Genomic DNA, 20,126 nt, shown 5'->3' with positions numbered 1-20,126 from the left:
TTGACAGCTGCTCAGTACTGAATCATTCATTGAACTTGGGTTTGCACTTCCATATTCTTCCCGGTTCAAAGAAGAGGTACTGAAAGACAGTGTTGTGTTGGATGTGTGCCTCCCAGGTTGTAGATTCTTCTGAGTTTTCGTATATCTTTTTAAAAACAGTTTTGAGCATGTTGTTTGAATTTTCCATTTTTAAAGAACTATCCATCATCTTGATTGAAAACATAATTAAAAAAATAATATATGTGTAAAAAATAAGCAAGGAGTGCCACTGAAACTTTCAAAACAATACAGACATATTTTTTTAGCATCTGTGTTATTGAGAAACTCTCTATGGTAGGAAATAGAATGAAGCAAACTTGTATTTGTCAACTGAATGTTTGAACACAATTTTGTCAGGAATCAGGCTGATTTGTGAGCATTGCTGAATTTGAGTATAACCAAAAAAATTAATACAGACTTGACATCAAAAGCATGCCTTATAACTGTGCAAAATTGATAAATTGAACCTTATAAAAATAAACACTTTTGCTCTATGAAAGCTCATGCCAAGTGGATAAAAAGACAAGCTGTGGAGTGGGAGAAAATATTTTCCAATTACCTATATGACAAAGGAGTAGTATTTAGAATATATAAAGAATCCCTAAAACTCAGCATCAAAACAATCAAACCAAAAGCCAGACCAAACAATTAGAAAGTGGGCCAAAGGTATGAGCAAACATTTCACTGAAGAGGACATAGAGATGGCAAATAGGCATTTGAAAGGATATTCAGTAATTAGCTATTAGGGTAGTGTAAATTTAAACCACAGTGAGATATCACTACATACTTACCAAAATGGTTATAAAATGTAACAAAAAAAAATAGTGGCAAAGCCAGGGCTGGCAAGAAAGTACATCAGTCATGTACTGTACTGATGGTAGCAATAATGGTCTAGTGTCTTTGGAAAGCAGTTTGCCAGTTCCAAATTCCATATAACTCAGCAACTGAGATCCTAGGCATTTATCCCAGAAAAATGAAAACTTGTATACACACAAAAACCTTCACATGATTGTTCATAACAGCTTTATTCACAATATCCATGAGCTGGAAACAGTCTCGATGACCTTCAACAGGTGGATGGTAAAATTAATAGTGCATGCATAGCACATTGAAAAGTACTCAGCAATGAAAAGGGATGAATTATTGATGCACAACAGCCTAGATTAATCTCCAGGGTATTATACTACATGGAGAAAGAAGGCTATGATCACTCTTGAGAAGACAACATTTTGGAAATGGACACCAAATTGGTGCTTCCCAGGAACTGAAGATGGGGTGGAGGAGTGAAGAAGAAGTGGACATCAGAAGGACCCTTGTGGTCCAGTTTATTAATCATCTTCTTTATAGTTTTTGAATTTTACTTAAAATATCTTGCCTACCTCAAGGTTAGGAAAATCCCATTTTATGAAGGCCTTTGATAGCTAGGTCTACAGTACTCTGGAACTGACTTTGTACATGGCGTGAGGGAGGGCTCAAGTGGATGCCTAATTGTACCTTTTTGTTGATAATGCCACTCTGTCTTCTACCATAGTGCTATGCCAACTCTATCATAAATCAAATGATTATGTGTGCATGGATCTGTTTCTGTGCTCAATCCTGTTTCTTGATCTATTCTGTTTTTGGTTCTTAATTACAGGAACTTACTAAGTCTTGATATCCTAAAATATAAGTCCTCCATCTTTCATTTCCTTTTTAAATATCGTTCTGAGTGTTTATGGCCTTTTGTATTTTTATATAAAACTCAGAATCCATGTTAAATTAGCCAGGGAAACTGACAAACATTTGGTTAGGATAGTATTAAGTTCAGCTGATAGAGATCTACAATCTTACAGTATTTATTTTTCTAGGTCATGGACAGGGTCTTTTTCTTCCCTTATTTGTGTCTTTAAAATATATCCTACAATATTTGCTAGTTTCAGTGTAGAGGAATGCATGTATATACATACATATGTGTGTATGTATAGGAACATTCCTAGATATCTTTATACTTTGTTGATGATTTTGTAAACATTTAATTTTTTGTTACTGTATTTGGTTTGTTAGCATAATGTGTGGGATTTTTGTCTATGTGTTTATGAGAGACATTGGCATGAAAGTGACTATCCTTGTATATATTTGCGGTACTAGTGTTTGAACTCAGGGCCTACACCTTGAGCTACTCCATCAGCCCTTTTTTTGTGATGGGTTTTTTCAAGATACATGTCATGAATGATTTGCCTGGGCTGGCTTTGAACCTCAATCCTCCTGATCCCTGCCTACTGAGTAGCTAGGATTACAGGCGTGAGCCACCAGTGCCTGGCTATACTTTTTTTTTTTTTTTTGAGACAGGTCTTGCTATGTATCCCAAGCTGGTCTTGAACTCATAATCTTCCTGCTTCAGCCTCCCAAAACCTGAGATTACAGGTATGCACTGTCATACCTGGTTTCCTTGTAAGGTTATGGCCTCATATTTATTCTGAGATTGTCAAATAAATTTGGAAGTACATCTTCTCTTTGTATTCCTAGGAAGAATTTGTATAAAGTTATTTCATAGAAATTCTTTGTGTATGCAAAAATTTAAACATAATTACCCTATATCTTCAAGTAGAATTTGTTCCACAAATATGTTCTAGCTAAAAATTTTATTGCTTTGTAAAAATGCTTGGAAGCTACTATATAATTTTTGGGATTCCTTTGCCTATGTTTGAAGAGTACATGAATAAGATGGTATAAATATCTAGAACAGAGTCTGAAATGTCATAAGAAACACATTTGTCTTTTCTTCCCCATCTCCTCATGTCTCCAACCATAGAAACACATAGCTGCAGTGACCTATGGTAGACACTGGCACAAAGCCATTATTTCCATTCTCAGAGTCCATTTCTACCTGTCTAAGTCAGAATCATGGGGACAGGAGCTGTGGTCTGTGGGTACTACTCAGATTGTTTTGTTTCAAGAACAGTTATTTAGGCCTTCCTCTCGCTCTTCAGCTGGATATGGCAGAGCACAGAGGCAACCCTAGGGGAATGATGGAGATTTGGAGGAAGCTCCAAATTTTCAGTTCCTTTACATAAAGGGGGCAATCATCTCTTAAACTCTCCCCACAAACTGAGTAGGCTATATGGATAAGCCTCTTAATCCATCTGGACACCCCTTCCTGACACTTCAGAGCGTCAATACTTTCAGCCACTTCTAGCCATTTCAGCAGCTTAGAGATTAATTATGCATTTCCCCCTTGCACATAGGGATAGGGCAAGGAGAGAAATTTGCAAAATAACAATATCTCTAAAGCCCCAGCCCCCTTCTGCATAAGCCTTTCTTCCTGTGGCTGGTAGCATAGCAACTGATGAAGCTGCCTGATCTCAGAGTTTGCTTTCAATTGCATGTGTCTTCCCTCACTCTGTGTGCCTCTGTTTCCTCTACTCCTGCTTTTTCTCAGCTTGTTCTGGTAAGACACTGCCATGTTTTCCCACAGTGCTTGATGTCTGTGAGAATTGGGTGGGAGATTGGTGGTTTTTTTTCATATATGGAGCTGTGATGATGAGTTCATGCTATCCTGAATGCTCAGATGAATAGAGTGGAGACCCCAGAAGGCTCAAGAAGCTGGGCTGGATGGCCCATTAGTGGAGAGGGCTCTGGGATGGAGAGAAAGACCACTGCAGGAAATCAAGGCCAACAGCATTGACGAGAAAGGAGTAATTCACATTTGTGTAAGGCCAGTCATGTTTCAGAAATTCACATTCCATCTTCACAAGGACCCCATGAGACAGGATCAATTGCTCTGATTTTATATGTGAGAAAACTGAGGCTCAAGGGTGTTAGATAACTTGCTCAGTCACACAGTTAAGTGATAGAGGTAGTAAGCTAAACTTTGACCCAGAAATCTTATATTTTGCAAGTAAAACTGAATAAAAAGTGCAAAGGAATGAAGTGTAGGAAATTGAGCACCTCATCCAGACTCCAGTACAGAGCACTGGGCTGCTGGGTGAGGAAACTGAGGTGGGTATCCACTGGTATGAACCAGGCAAGCATTGTAGAGGTCAAGGACTGTTGAAACCTAGCTCTATATTGGTCCCATCTCCTTTGTCCCTTATATTGTTTCCCAAGCCTAGTCCTCTGGCTCTGCCTCTCCAGTCCCCAGTCATTAAGTTGATCAGATCTCTACTCCTAGTAACTGATACAGCTTCTTGATTGGTCTGCTGTTTCTAGTCTCTCTCCCTCAGATCCATTCTCTACTCTAGGCTCAGAGGAGTTGTCCCAAATGAACACATGCCTGGATCATAAAACTGCTTAGCAAACCTCAGGATGAAGACCACCCTTGATCTGGTCCCTTGTGACGTCTCTCATCTACCTTGTGCTGCCTTCCCTCCTCCCTTTGGTTTCAGTGGGATGTGTAATTTCTGAAGACCCAGTCTTTTGTCGTCTCTGTGAAGGTTTCCTCCTCCCACTGTTGTCTGTTAGATTCTCCTCTGCTTTCAACATCCAGTTCATGATTTGATTTCTCTAGGCTAGGACGAATTCCCTGCCCTCCTCCATCTGGGTTTGCTACACTCCTGTGTTATTTCCTGCTGCTGTCATGAATTGCCAGGGACTTAATAGCAGATTTATTATCTTATGGTATTGGAGGTCAGAAGTCTATAATGGCTCTGCAGGGCTGTGTTCCTTTGACTCAGGAAAGAATCCATTCCCTTGCCTTTTCTCTGTGTGTGTGTGTGGTACTGGGGATTGAACTCAGAGCCTCATGCTTGCTAGGCAAATGCTCTACCACTTGAGCCATGCTCCAAGTCCTCCCTCTAATTTCTAGAGGTTCCCAGCTTCCACCTCCCAGTGGCCCCTTCCCCCATCTTCAAAGATACAGTGAAACATCTCTCTCTCTCTCTCTCTCTCTTCCTCTCTCTCCCTCTCTCTCTCTCCCTCTCTCTCTCTCTCTCTCTCTCTCTCTCTCTCTCTCTCTCTGCCTCCCTCTCTGTAACTCTTCTGCCTTCTTTCTTCACTTACAAAGACCCTTGTGATTTCCTTGGACACACTTGTATAATGCAGGATGCTCTCCCACTCATCACATCTTCATAGACCCTTTTGCTTGAGATTAGGACTTGGGCATCTGCTGAGAGCTATTATTCTGTGTACCACATTCCACTACAAGACCCTGAACCTGTTACTGCCCAGCCACTATCATTTTACTGCAGCCCATTGATTTTTAATTCTGTTTCACTCCTCTTAGGTTTTTTAGGGTAGAGGTAATGATTTGCTTTGACCCACTGTCCTCAGAACACAGCAGAGTCTGCTCTCAGCACTTGTTTGTTGAACAAAAGACTTATCTCCTCAATTCTCATCTACCTGCGTTGCTCAATGGCTAACTGGTGGTTTGAGAACACTGGGGCAGTTTAGTGCATCTGTTAAAACCACAGCCTCTAGATAGCCTGGATCTCCTAACTCTACTTCGTACATGCATGACCTTGGACTAGTTGCTTAACTTCTGTGCCTTAATTTACTCATTTCAAAAATAAAGATGATAATAATATGTACTTGTGTTGGGGTCCAGAAAACCCCAGACTGCATAGAATATATATTTCAACCAGAAGTGTGTTTTTTCTTCTTTCTTTTTTGTTAGCATGTATTATTTGTACAAATAGATTTCATTGTGTTACTTCCAAACATGCAAAGAATATATCTCAAATTTGTCCCCTCTGTCCCACTCCCTCATGCTCTCTCCTCCTTCTTGGGATAATTTCAACAGGTTTCATAGTTCTGTTTTCATCTATGTGTATGAAGCACTTTGACCATATTCACCACCACCCCTTCACCCTCTCCTTTCACCCTTCTGCTGGTACCCACAAATAGGATTTTTATTGACAGGAATTTGTTACACAAGTGATGGAATGTTACCAGAGCAAAAGTGGGATGTTAAAGTAGGCATGAGTGGCAGGAAGCAGCTAATACACCTGGGGCTAAGGTATCCAAAGGGGATTGTACAGTTATGAGACCTAGACATCTAGAGGAGAAGCTCTTCTGGGCTAGTGCTAGATTCTCTGTTGGGGAAGACCCATCAGCTAGTACCTCCAAAATAATGCTGCACTGTGGGTGTACTGAGCCCAGAAAAACCAAAGCCCAGAACATAGCTATTTCTTGTGGGAGTGACCTTGAGACAAGAAGAAAGCATCTTCTTTTCTCTTCCAGGTTTCCAGTCTCCATCTAGAGCCCCCCACCCCACACATTTTGGATTAAATCAAAGCCAACTGTCAGGGAGTCTGTAAGTATAATTTACAGCATTCTAGCCTTAGAATCCCAGAGCTGATTGTAGCAGGGAGGATTTCATTTTCCTCATTTTTGAAATGCATACTATAATAGTACTTACCTTAGGGTGTGAGGTGACTAAATGAGCTCATATGAGTAAGTCCTGGACTAGAGTCAGGCACACAACGCTGTGAAAGCACTAGTGGCCCTTGCCCCCATGGTGATAATTATGCCGCTCACTATCACATGGGTGTACAGATTTGGGTGTCTTTGGAACTCAGACATCTAAACTAGCTAACTCAATTCTCTATAGCAGGATTGCTGGGCAAAAATGAGGCAGAGGGAGTGAGCAATGCCCATTTGAGGACCATTGCTGCTTTGAGACAAGACAAGACAAAATTATTTTGCAGGATGGCTTCTTATTCTAAAGCTTGAGAATCTTGGTTCTCCTAGTTCCCTCTCTGGAAGACTCTTGAGTCATGCTTTCTTCAAACTTCTGATTAGCAGTCAAGGAAAGAAAGTCTCTTATAGAGTAATTATTCTGCTCTTAATTTTGGGAAGTGGCCCAGAAAAGAGTAATCTTGAAAATGATGAGGCATAGGGTGGGGAGGAGAGGAACCAGGGGCATAAAGGTATTACAGATCATAAAATCGCATCCAGTGCCAAATTGTTATCGAATTATGCATTTTGAAATAACTTCATGTGTGGCAACATGACTTAAATTTTCTCGTGGAAGTATTGGTCAAAGTAAACACAGACATTAGCATGGACTGTCTTTATCTTGATATAGGGATGGGAATGCATTTGATGGCATCTTTGTGTCCCTTTATGAGAGGGTACAAAACAGGGACACTATTTAAGACTTCCATTGACTGCTGGATAGTCCACCAATAGCTGGGTGTGAGTATGATGCTAATACTGGCTAACCCAGTGTACTTGTTACATGCTAGGACTGTCCTAAGGACATTAACTACAATTATTTAATCCTCATAACATCCCCCATAAGGGAAGGGAATTTGAGACACAGAGGTTAAGTAATTTTCTCTGGTTTCCATTATACCCTAGTTTGGATTTCTCCAAAAACAGACCTTGAGATGAAGATTTGCAAGTAGTTAGTCTGGAAGTTGAAGGAGAAGCTGGAAAAGAGGAGGAGAAGGGAGGGAGATGAAGGAAGAAAGGCTTCTAAAGGGTGAATTTAGGAACTGGTAGCCATGGGGATATTTATTCAATCCCATCAATAGGCCTTCTAAAAATACTGAGTAAAACCATACCATTGCCCCACCAAAGGATGAGGAAATGTGGGTATTTATCCACCAGCCCCTGTCTTTCCTTGGGTAGGGGTTACCCCTGGGAGTGGTAACACCTCAGCATGTCCAGTCTGCCTTACAGTGGTGTATTCACAGTCACGTGGCAAGAGAGAATCATTAGGTAGAGGGATGTAGGTGCTAGAGACAGGAAGTCACCAATGGACAGAGGTTCTAACCATTAAAACTACAGGGACCTAACCTCTGAGATAGATCAAGAGCCACCAGTATCTAGTACATATAGCTAAAAGTAGCAAAGCTGGATTCAAATCTGATTCCAGAATTTCAGTTTAAGAAGCTGAAACAAAAGAGATTAAACTATGATGTAGATGGTAGAATAGTAGTAATGATTCCATAGAAAGAAATTGCTGAGAATCTTAAGCACTAACAGTGTTCATGCTAGAAAAGAGAAGAGACAGTGTCCATGCGTCCTTCCCTCAAATATGCAAAGATGGCCACCGTCCATGGGATTGGAGAAAGTCCTAGAGTGCATATAGCAGGCCCTGTGCTAGGACTTGAGGACACAAGAAAAAAAATGGCTTGGTCCATGCTCTTCAACATTTCATAGTTTGATGAGACAGATCTATCTTCAGGAAGTCTACATAAGAGTGCACAAGTCCTGTGCTGAACATGTACCCAAAATGCCTCTCCACTGCAGAGTGTGCTGCTGGTGCACAATCCAGGTCTCTTTAAGTAGGCTGGTGTACCCATCCCCTGTCACCATGAGTGTTAACAATGGAAGACTTTTAATTGCCTTGAAGAGAGTTTCTCTTAAACTTATGTTCTTCCTGGAAATTCAGAATGTGAGTTATTTAAAAATAGGGTCTTTGCAGATATAATTCAAGTTACATTGAGTTCATATTGGAGTAGGAAGGGCTGGAATCCAATATGAATAGTGTCTTTATAAGAAGAAGGAAATTTGGGCACACATCACAGATACAGGGAAGACAGAAAGAGATGGGAATGTGCACAAGCCAGCAAAGATCAAGGACTGCCTAAGACCACTAGAAGTTAGTAGAGGCAAGGAAGCATCTTCTCTAGAGCCTTCCAAGGGAACATGGTACTGCTGATACCTTGATTTCAAACTCTTAGCCTCTAGAACTGAGAGGTGATAAATTGCTGTTGTTTTAGCTACCTATTTGTGGCACACTTACAGAAGTCCTAGGAAACTAATACTTCTCTCAGGGTAACTTCACTTAGCTACATTGAAACTTTCTGCATGGGAATGGGGTGATGTATGGATCTAGAGCAGTCAATAGCCCAATTAATGTCATGTAAATTCTGTCCCTTTGTCTTAATGAGTGATGAAAACTGTGGGGGAGTTTGTGTCCAGAGCTTCTGTGGGATTTGTCTGAACCCAGTTTTCAATCAAAATCACATCCTTGGAATTTCGGTGAGCTTCTTCCCTTGCTTAGTCCTGCCTCCTTCTGAGAACACTCCTCCCATCAGTCACTTACTTAGAATCCTTGTCTTGGGCTCTTCTTCTTGGGATCCTAGGCTAAGACACCAGAAAGCACAGAGAGTACAGCTTTGAGGTAAAAATATCTAGGAGGGAATCCCAGACGACAAGTAAATCTTGAAGGATGAGAAAAGATGAGTTAGGTGGAGGACACAACACAAGAGAACAACATAAGCAAAGATATCTTCTGTTTCCATGTCATTAGTGTGTAGAGGGTGAAAGTTGCTTAGTGAACCTGGAGAGAGAGAGAGAGAGAGGTGTCCTTTTGGAGATTGGGTATGTGCTTTGTCATTACTAAAACTCTTTGCTAATTGTGTGGACAATAGAGAGTGTGCTGCTTATTCCTGGAGGTCATCAGGTTAAGTTATAGGCCCAGGTTAGGGATCTCCATATTAGGCAGAGAAAGCACAATGATTACTTATATGCCTTACACATCTATGATTCTGTGACCATTGACTATACTCTTAGTCCTGCCAAGTTAACAAGGTGTTGGATTCTTCCAGATCTGGCTTTACCTTCTCACCAACTTTTTTTGTGGACTTGGACAAGTCATTCTATCTTTCTCAATCCCAGGAATCTTATTAGCAGGAGATGGTATAATGGAGTGATTAAAAGCAGTGCTCTGGAATATTCCTAAGATTGAAGATTGAATCCTGGTTCCTTCACTTACTATCATTTTAATTATGATCAGTTAACCTCCTTGAGTCTTAGGTTTGCTTGTGTGTGTATGTGTGTGGATTATTTGTTTCATTAGTAGAATAGGTTTGATAATAGAACCTGCACGAATGACTTGTGAGAATTAAGTAACAGTACTATAAAGTCTGTAGTACAGTGCCTGGCACACAGCTAATTCTTAGCATTTTCACTCTGTTGTCTTCACAGCTGAAATAGAAGTACACTTTTTATAATAATGTTCACACCACAGAAAGAGATAGTTTAGTCTGAGGAAAGAACACAGACTTTGAGAAGATTTGGGATTCAGTGTTAGTTCTAATTTCTACCTGTGTGAGATTGGGCAGATTACCTAAAAAAAGCATCTGTCTCTTGATATCCACATCCATAAAATGGTAGCCCTGCTGTCTGCTTTGTGGAGTCACTGTAGAAAGAGAAATGAGGTAAAACACTATGAACTACTTGTTGTTATAGTTAGAGGACTGCTTGGAGTCAAGTCTCCACTCCCAGTGGAGGCCTTTGAGAGTACCAGAGATATCCAGAATCTCTCCTTGCTAGTGAGGAGTTAGTGGGGAGCTGGCTGGACAAATGGATGTTGTAGTTCTTTGGGTTGTCACTTTGGTTTAATTTTATTTTTTAATGTTTTTGAAGAAAGTGTCTTTCTATGTGGTTCAGGCTGGCCTCAAATTGTTAATCTTCCTGCCTCAGCCTCCTGAGTGCTGCAATTACAGGTATGGACCACCACATCTGGTTCAGTTGTGGTTCTTGATTCTTGGGTTTCAGATTCCTGGGCAGATAGGAGGGGAGATTGGCTGTTAAACTCCCTGGTGATTGAGATAATAGAACCACAGCAAAGGTCACACTCAGATGCAAAATCTTGAAATGTAAGAAACCCTTAATTATTTAAAATGCTTATCTTTGTAATAAGTAGCCAAAGCAGATTTATTGGAGGACATTTGTAGAAAAAAAATGAGGAAGAAAGGGAAAAAGGAAAGAAAATTACTCATTTCCTTAATGCCCTAAGACAGACATCAGAATTTTGGTATAGTTAGCTTTTAGTGTTTTAACAGGCTTAAGTAGGTGGGACTTTTGTTTGTTTGAATTTAGTTAAAATTGGCTGCTGTGTCTGTGGAGAGTCTATCTAAGGGAGATTTTTCCAGAGGAATTTGTGATGATCATCGGAGCCAGGGTTAACCCTTCATGAAGAAATGACTTGTTTTAACAAAATGCCATCCATAAGAACAGCACAAAGCTCCTAGTCTTATGACAGTATGGCCATGTGTATGGGTCAGTTTGATATGAACTCATCTCTTCCAGGCTCTTATCTGATCTGACAAAGAAAGGTCTTGTAGCAGCTAACTGTGGCATAGGTCTAATCTTTGTAGTGTTGTCCCACCTCCGCTGTTGTAGAGGTAGTGATATTGATCCATTGCAAGGTGCACTGGTATAATCTTCAAGTCATTTTCTCTAAGGAAGGGCAAGTAACACTTTCTGCATTCTTCAGAATCTGAGAGTGTCTTTCTGTTGCCTCTACAAATGCACTATGACTTCTCTGGCTACCAAATTCTTGGCACATGAAACATCCCCCATAAACCTGTGTGTGCTATAATATTATCCTTATAATAATGGTTGGGAGTGAAGACCTGTGTAGACTGCCTTGGCCCCAATGCTGAGTCTTTGAATGACTAATCATTTGACTAAAGTCTCTACATCTCTCTTCAGAAAAATGTGAATCATAATTCTACCTTCCCATAGACTTGCTTTGAGGATTAAATAATTAATTTAATACTAATTAGTATTTGAAATCACTAAGAATAGTAACAAGTGCCTAAAACTGTCCAGTACCCATGCTGTCATTTCTTCCTCCTCCTCATCCTCCTCATTATCATCATTTTCATCTCCATCTTCATCATATGGCAGGGTCACAAATTGAAATGAGGATGTCTGTTACTGCTGAAAGCTCACATGCAGGGGAGAGTCAGTGAGTAAACCAAGACTTCCTATGGTCCTACGTAGAGAATTTAGAGCTTCCTACGACTTGACTCATAAACCAATCTTTGATTCTTGAGGTTTAAAAATGGAGAACTGCAAAGATTGGGTGACCTGTCTGGCATCACACATCTGGCTAGCAGTGAGGACAGGACAAAAACAGGCTCAAACTCTGGCCCCAAGCCAGTTTCCTTCATTTTTTAATCCTCAATCCATTATTCTTTGAAGCAGTATTGCATACAATAAACATCTTGTGCCTACCTCTGTGGTCCACAGAATTAAAGTAGTTATGTAGCAGATTTGAAGAAAAAAGGGGGAGGGAAGTGTGGTTTGGTTAAAGGTAAAAAGAAATATGTTCCAGTTGGGAGGAATAGCATTTGCCAAAGTGTTCAGTGAAGATGATAAAACAGTATGTCTCCCCGTGTATATATGTGTGTGTGTTGGCAAGTGAGGTAGGATGAGGGCGTTCCCAGCTCCATATGATCAGTAACTAGAAATGCAATTAGACAGGGGCTCAGGTAGAGGGAGCAGGACATTGGTAAGTGCTGGAAGTCATGGTATTCCCACCTGAACAATATCAAGGCCCATTTGACATCATAGAAACATCCAATTCTTCTCAAAATGTTTGATTTCTACCTAGAGCAGACAATACATACACACACAGCTCTATCTTCAGCTATTTGAAGCACTTTTGCTCTCTGTAGGAATTTCTGGAAGTCAAACTGTTACAAGTGCTCACAGCAGGGAAAAGAAGGATAGAATTGGCCTGGAGATTGCTGCCTGAGGATGAGGCTGAATTATATTAAGAGGTCACTTCACAATCTACATGTTGAAGGAGAGCTTTGGCAGCTCAAGGAGAGTTGCTGCCCAGGCCTCGTGGATGGCTCACCAGGTCCTCCCAGTGTTTTGATGTCTGGCTGGAAAGTACCAATACCATCTCCCAACTCAAGTTGCAACTCTCTGAAGCCTAGGTTTCCTCCGTTTTGATTTCTTCCAAATTTTGTGGGCAGAGAGACCATCAAATGTCAAATGCTTACTGGCTTTGCACAGTAGATGTGGGAGTGTGGGGGAGAGGAGGCAGTGAAAGAGAGGTGTTTGTTGTATTGTGTGTGAAAAGGCTTATGGAAGAGAACCTCCATGTGTCTGAATAATCAATTACTAGGAAAACTATTAGGGATTCAAGATGTGATGGTATAAGCTGGACACTGGTGACTCATATCTGTAATCCTAGCTACTTGGGAGACTGAGCTCAGAAGGATCATGGTTCCAGGTCAGCCCAGGCATAAAAAGTTCATGAGACCCCATCTCACTAGAAGAAAGCTGTGGGTAGTGGCATATGCCTGTCATCCCAGTTACAGCAAGAAGCATAAAATAGGAAGATTGTGGTCCAGGCCAATCTGGGCAAAAAGCAAGACCCTATCTCCAAAATAAACACAGCAAAAAGAACTGGAGGTGTGGCTCAAGAGGTAGAGTGTTTGGCTAGTAAGTCCAAACCCTCCTGGGTTCAAATCCAAGGAAAGAAGAAAGAAGGAAGGAAGGAAGGAAGGAAGAGAGGGAGAGAGGGAAAGAGGGGGGGAGGGAGGGAGGGAGGAAGGAAGGGAGGAAGGAGGAAGGAAGGAAAGTGAAATTGTTTAGGGTTAAAGGCTCATTTCTTCCAAGTTTTCTGGGGCTCAGTTCTAAGTAAAATTTAGTGGTATTCTTTCCCCCCAGTAGGTCATAATTTTTAAAGATATCATTTACATACAGCAAAATATCTACATTTTAAGTGTACATTTGATATGTGTGACACAACCCAGTTAAGACACAGAAATTTTCATAATTCCAGAAGTTGTCTCATGTTCCCTTCTAGGCAGTCACCCCACCAGGGACAATAACGTTCTGTTTTTATTATTTACTTTCCTGAATCAATATGTAGAATGTCACAACACCTTAGCAAGTTCCCGCATGCCTCATCCCAGCCTGTTGCTGCCCCCATAGAAAGCTATATTTCTGGCTTTTATTGCCATACAATAATTTGGCCTGATCTTGAAATTTCATATAAGTGGAATGAGCATGTGTTCTTTTTTCTTCTTTTGTATAACTCATTGCTTTCAGATTCATCTGTTTTGTTGTGAGCATCCATAGTTTGTTCCTCTCTTCTCACTGAGCAGTATTCCTTTGTATAGAAGTGCATGAGTTTGTCAATTGATAGCACCCAGTAGGCCAGGTTCACATGGCCTCCCTGTCCTCTCATTCCTTCCTCCTCAGCATCTCTGAGGCAGTTCTTTTTTCTCTCCACACTCCTTTATCTCAGTCCTAGAATGAAGACTGGAATGTGGGTCTGTAGGAGTCAGGGTTGTGCCTATGATTAGGACAGCATATGACATGTAACAGGTACTTAGTGTTTGTAGAAAGAGTACATGAATGCTGAACCTTCCCAGCCATACAGACCTGTGGGACCCCATGAAATTGTCTTTGTTCACAAACGTAACATGAATGTCTGACCTCACTAGGCCACTCCCCTAAACTCCCTATATAAGACCTTCCCTACCTCTCAACCAGGTCCTTTCACAGGTCTCATAACTGCCTATGTCTGTCCAACATGACCCTCATTCCAGTTTGTCATTTCTGCTTTGAATGATTGCCTCACCCTCTGATTCCACAGTACAGAAAGTCTGTGTTTCCCCTCACTGCCATGTTCTGTGTCCTCAGTGCTCTGATTGGCACATGAGATGGACAGGTACATAGTAGGTGGGGTTTCTTTTCAAGAGACTTGTTCTCTGCGCGGTTGTTTATCTCAAGATACCAAAAGTTAGATAAAGCCCTTCATGTTGAGGAAGGTGGATTTGGAAGCATGGCTTCTGTGGATGGTTTCTCATAACCTATACCATGTTGTGGGTACGCTTGTTTTGCCCTTTAAATATTTTGGCACAAATATTTAATCTACATATGAGTTGTGTGGGTCACAGTCATAGTCATGGGACCTAGACATTTGCTTGGTGTTGCCCTATAGAAATCTTCGAATGTTTACTGTGCCCAAAAGTTGAGAACTTGGGAGACTTGAAGTCCTAACTCTTTGACTCTTACATCAAGTCTCCTTCCCTTACACCACTGTATTCCCTGCCTGTGTCCCCTAGAGCAAAGGGTAGGTTGGTCCCAAAGAAGAGTAAGACATGGGTGTGTGGTCTGTCAGCAGATTCTCTGTATATTTCCTCTAATTTCAACGTAGACATGGAAGGGGCACATGCATGAATTTCAGAAGAGATCCTAAATTCCTGAAATGGTATGCAGAACTCTAGGTAATATCTGTTTGTGTATTTTGCTGAAAAGACAGTCTAGAATTTCTCACCAGATTTTCAGGACCTATGTACTACCCAACGTTTAAAAACTACTGGTATAAACTTTCTTTAACAATCCCTCTTGTTAATTACATAAACACATCAAACACAAGAGGAGAAAAGGAGGGACAGTACTTGATCCTAAGCGCTAGTGTTCCACCTTGCCCCCTTTCAGCTTATGAAAGTGCTCAGATCACGAGCCTTCTCTGGGCCCCAATCTCTTTCCTAATCATTTCACTGCAGGGGCCTCTGGGTGACTCTCGTTATCTAAGTTGCATGCCAAGTTGCACATACCTTTCTTGCATTGTCTTATTGAAGAGTTTGTCTCAGGTATAGAGAATTTGTGCAGATAAACATGTTTTTTCTATGCATTTAAATGATGTACTCTTTAATAAAATATACACCTATTTTTATGTGCTTAATTCCTGCACCACCAGTCTATGTGCCTCCTAAAAAATGCCAATTCTGAATCAGTGGATCACTTAAAAGAGAAAGAATAAAACAGAACAATACAAACAGGAGATGCCAGAAACAGGAGGTGCAATGATGAACTTACAGCGTTTATTCTTGAGATGGTGGGAGAACCACCATGACAAGTCTGCACATGAACTTGTGAACCTGCAAGTCATTTGAGATGGGGACATTTATATACTCAAGAGGATGTTTGTTATTATGCTCGCCCCTGCCATTAGAAATACATGAAATGAGACTAAACATTTGATGAGATTAATACTTTATTTTCTTTCTGGTGGTCAGATATTGAAAACTGCTAATGCCTGAAATAGGAGAGTAGCAAACCAGGGAGAAAAGTCGATGGAAGAGAGCTTAATGTGGCCACTTGCTTAGCTCCAAAGCATTGAAGTCTGCTCTTCTTAATTCTATCCAGAGCCAGTCTGTGAATAATTATATCAAAGAATTAGGCAGAGTCATCACAGAGCTACAAAATATCACCCTTGAGGCCTCATTGGAGACTGATGGGAACTCTGGAGAGTTGATAATGGCGATCAAAGAGTCTATATATTTAAAATGCACAAAGGATGAGCCCAGAAATTATCTGCCTGCCAACTTAACTTCTCTACCTGGAACAAATTATCCAAAAATCAATTTGCAAACACCTTTGAGATAACAAGGTCTTGAATAATAACCTCCATGGCTTTGTAAAGAAAAGCACCTAGCTTGACTAATCTGCTTAATTCCCTTCTCTGACCAAATGGCAGGCTATAATAGAGGCAATCTTAAGTTGTCCCTTAAGATTTGCTTCAAGTCACACTGAGAAAATATTGTCCACCCCTGTTTTATAGCAAATTATTCTGTTTCTGGAGAATCTAGGCTAAGTAATCAACTAGAAGAAAAACACTGAATAAATATCCCAAAGTCTTCACCCAAGTTCCAAACTAAAACTCAGGCCTTCCTTTACCCAAATGAATAGCCTGGAGGCTCTCCACTAGTGGCATGGTCTTGAATTAATCCCCATGTATCTCCATGTCTTAGTGCCCTCCTCCATTTCCTCATTCTACTGTAGGAATCATTGTCGTGCTCATTCCCCTTGACAGATTATCCCTTCCTAACAGTTGGTCCTAAGAAAATGCCAGACAAGAAGGACTAAAATCATTTGCACAAGAATGTTCATTGAAGCATTATTTTCCATGACAAAACTTAGAATAACTCATTTGTCCAACAATTGGAGAATAGTGTAGTAACTTGATAGATTGTTGTGTAGCTTTTAAAGTCAGTGACAGTGAATTCCATGTAGTGTATAAATTAGGAAATAGTAAGTGAGGGAAGAAAAACAAATGCATATTGGGTCTATGTGTTATTGTAACCACATGAAAAATGTCAATGCGTAAATAAAATTTGGAATAGAACATGGAGAAATAGAAATGGCTATTATGTTGGGTTGTAGGGAAGATAACATATTTTCTCTATCTTCTCATTATTTTTATTGTTGTTCCACTGCTATATTTGCTCTCAATGAGAATAACAAACATATCAAGTCTGATTTTTAAAAAAAATTATGGATACCTAGACCAGGAGTGGTGGTACATGCCTATAATCCTACCACTTGGAAGGCTGAGGAAGGAAGATTGAGAGTATGAGGCCAGTGTGGACTACATAGGGAACCCCTGCTTCCAAAAAGAAACAAAATAATAAATAGACATTAAAAAGCAAATAGACTTCCAAGAGAGAGCTGACCTGGATGTGGGTTTCATCTTGCCATACCTGTTTCGATCTTGTTAGGAGACCTGATCTCTTGCGTTCTCAGATTTCATCCATCAAAATAGAGGTGATAACTCAAGAGTTACATACAATAACACCCATAAAATTTCCTAGTATAGAAGAAGTACAAAAGAAGTACTTAATTTCTGCACTTTGCCAATAGGCTAAGGATTGCCACACAGAGGCCAGGATAGATGCCTACTGAAATTCTGGTGTATTTAGCGGACTACAGAATTTAACGGAAGGGAGATGGGACATTGAGCAGAGAGAAGATAACCCAGCATAACTTTTCCTTTGACTCTCAATTCCCATTGGATTCATGGTAGCCAATGATACTCTCTCTGATGGAAGGAACTGCAGGGCTGAGGAAGCAGCTGAATTCTTGCTGCCCCATCAACTTTTGACCTAGGCTCAAGTCACCATTTGATGGCATTTTCACTACAAATCTGTGTGTTTCAGTATAAGAAGTGTTTAGAAATCTCAGGCTCCTCTGGTTTTGACCTTCACATCATAAAGGCAGGTTCTCCTTTGAGGAGAGATGTTGGAGTATTCCCCCAGATAGTTTTGCTACATTTTAGAGAAACCATTTCTTCACTATATCTTCTTTCTTTCCTTCCTTTAAATGGAACATATGGTAAGTGTTGACTGTGGTTACTGAAGAACTACAGATTCAGGTATTTATAGATAAAACCCTGAATGGTAAATGTTAAATGTAGAATGTTAAAAAGGGGTTGCTGACTATTTTGTAGACACTGTTTAGAATTTTTCCCCATGCTTGGATTCTGCTCTGTAAACCACTTTTGTGTGATAATCTTTTGTGGTTTGCTTGTCTTACAGAACCCCCCACACCTATTGCCCCCCCAGAGTTGCTGGCTGTGGGGGCCACTTACTTATGGATCAAGCCAAATGCCAATTCTATCATTGGGGACGGCCCCATCATCCTGAAGGAGGTGGAATACCGGACCACGACAGGCACCTGGGCTGAGACCCACATAGTCGACTCTCCCAACTATAAGCTATGGCATCTGGATCCTGACGTGGAGTATGAAATCCGAGTGCTGCTTACCCGGCCAGGCGAGGGGGGCACAGGACCACCAGGACCTCCCCTCACCACCAGGACAAAGTGTGCGGGTAAGAACCTCCTTCCAGATACCATTTTGAGGCGCTAGGTGTTGCTTTGACTGGTCTTCCTCTTTTGTCTCTGGGACAGATCATCCCCAAATTTCTCTTGTGTTGATGGGCTTCCTTTTGTGGGGAACACAATCAAAATTTGGTCTTGCTTCAGAGGACTGCTCTGACTGTGTCCTTGAAGTTCTCATTTATACTGGTTCCTGTGGACTTCTGATTCAAGTTGTCTATGATATGGGTCTAATTCCAGCTTTGTCCCTGAGGACCTGTGGCTAGGCCCGTGGCCCTTGGATCTGATAATTTCTCTGATGGTTCCTTTGTCTAACTTTGTCTCTGAGGGGACTCCTGGTGCTAATGTCTTCAGTGCCTCCTGGCTCTGATAGTGTCTTGAGATTGATTCTGGAACTCCTTTTGTCCCTGGTAGCTTCCTGACTCTAATTCCCCTAGGGCTTCTGTCTCCCACCTAAGAGTCTGGGCTCAGACTATTCTTCTAGGGGTCCTCTGAATTCTAGCATATCTCTATGGGCTTCTAGCTCCAACTGTTTCCCCGACATTCTTCTGGATGCTGCTTAAGAGTTTGTTGGTTGGAGCTGTGTCTGGAAGGGTTTTTTGGATCCAACTATATCCCTGAGGCCCCCTGGCTTTGATTGTGTTTCTAATAAGAGACTGTTGGCTGAGGATATATCCCTGAGATGTTCTGGGCTCTGAATGTAACTCATGAAATTAAAAGAAGCTGATGTTCTTTTCCGCAAATTATATTATCATGTTTTTCACTCTAATCATTCACTGTACGTACATACATAGAGGAATAGAAATTTAGTATTTTAAAACTGTTTTCCAATGTCGTAGAATTAGCCAGTGGCACAATCAATACTCGTGCTCATTGCTTCTTGACCTTTTGGTTAAGATCCTGTGTAGTATCTGTTCTTATCAGTTTAATATCGGATACGTCCTCTATCCGAGGACAATATATTAAGTGGGTTTTTGGAACAGGGAGATGGAATAGGAGCTTGCTCCGTCCACTCCACGCATCGACCTGGTATTGCAGTACCTCCAGGAGCGGTGCACCAAAAAAAAAAAAAAAAAGACTTGTACTCAGGTTTTCTGACTATAATGCCCTTTATCCGTTGGTAACACCAAGATGAAATAAATCAATGCGATAAGTGCCATTGACATGACATAGTGATCTGGGCTGCTGTGTTGGGGTCAGGGGAGAGGAGAGACAGGCAGCAAGGGCTTCTGAAAGAAGAGGAGTTCACTGATGGCTTCTAGGGTGGGGAAGGAGTGAAGGATCCATCAGAACAGCAAAATTGAACCACTCTTGGGGATATACCCAAAAGACTGTGACACAGGTTACTCCAGAGGCACCTGCACACCCATGTTTATTGCAGCACTATTCACAATAGCCAAGTTATGGAAAGAGCCAAGATGCCCCACTACTGATGACTGGATTAAGAAAATGTGGTATCTATACACAATGGAATTTTATGCAGCCATGAAGAAGAACGAAATGTTATCATTCGCTGGTAAATGGATGGAATTGGAGAACATCATTCTGAGTGAGGTTAGCCTGGCCCAAAAGACCAAAAATCGTATGTTCTCCCTCATATGTGGACATTAGATCAAGGGCAAACACAACAAGGGGATTGGACTTTGAGCACATGATAAAAGCGAGAGCACACAAGGGAGGGGTGAGGATAGGTAAGACACCTAAAAAACTAGCTAGAATTTGTTGCCCTTAACGCAGAGAAACTAAAGCAGATACCTTAAAAGCAACTGAGGCCAATA

At 41.0% G+C, this 20,126-nt stretch overlaps 1 protein-coding gene and 1 non-coding gene across 12 annotated transcripts in view; both read left to right on the top strand.

The window, feature by feature from the left end:
• The window catches only part of Ptprt (protein tyrosine phosphatase receptor type T), a 1,025,960-nt gene that overhangs the window by 431,511 nt on the left and 574,323 nt on the right, over window positions 1–20,126 (top strand). For all 11 annotated transcript variants that reach the window (XM_074074791.1, XM_074074788.1, XM_074074793.1 and 8 more), the window contains exon 7: window positions 18,048–18,341. In XM_074074791.1, the coding sequence (XP_073930892.1) occupies window positions 18,048–18,341 (294 nt within the window). The remainder of the gene's footprint in view (window positions 1–18,047; window positions 18,342–20,126) is intronic.
• Window positions 19,221–19,411, top strand: LOC141423507 (U2 spliceosomal RNA). The gene has a single exon (XR_012448371.1). It is a non-coding gene; the product is annotated as a U2 spliceosomal RNA (small nuclear RNA).

Source organism: Castor canadensis, chromosome 5, assembly GCF_047511655.1.
Source record: "Castor canadensis chromosome 5, mCasCan1.hap1v2, whole genome shotgun sequence".
Classification (NCBI taxonomy): domain Eukaryota; kingdom Metazoa; phylum Chordata; class Mammalia; order Rodentia; family Castoridae; genus Castor; species Castor canadensis.
This window is presented reverse-complemented; position numbering and strand designations above follow the sequence as displayed.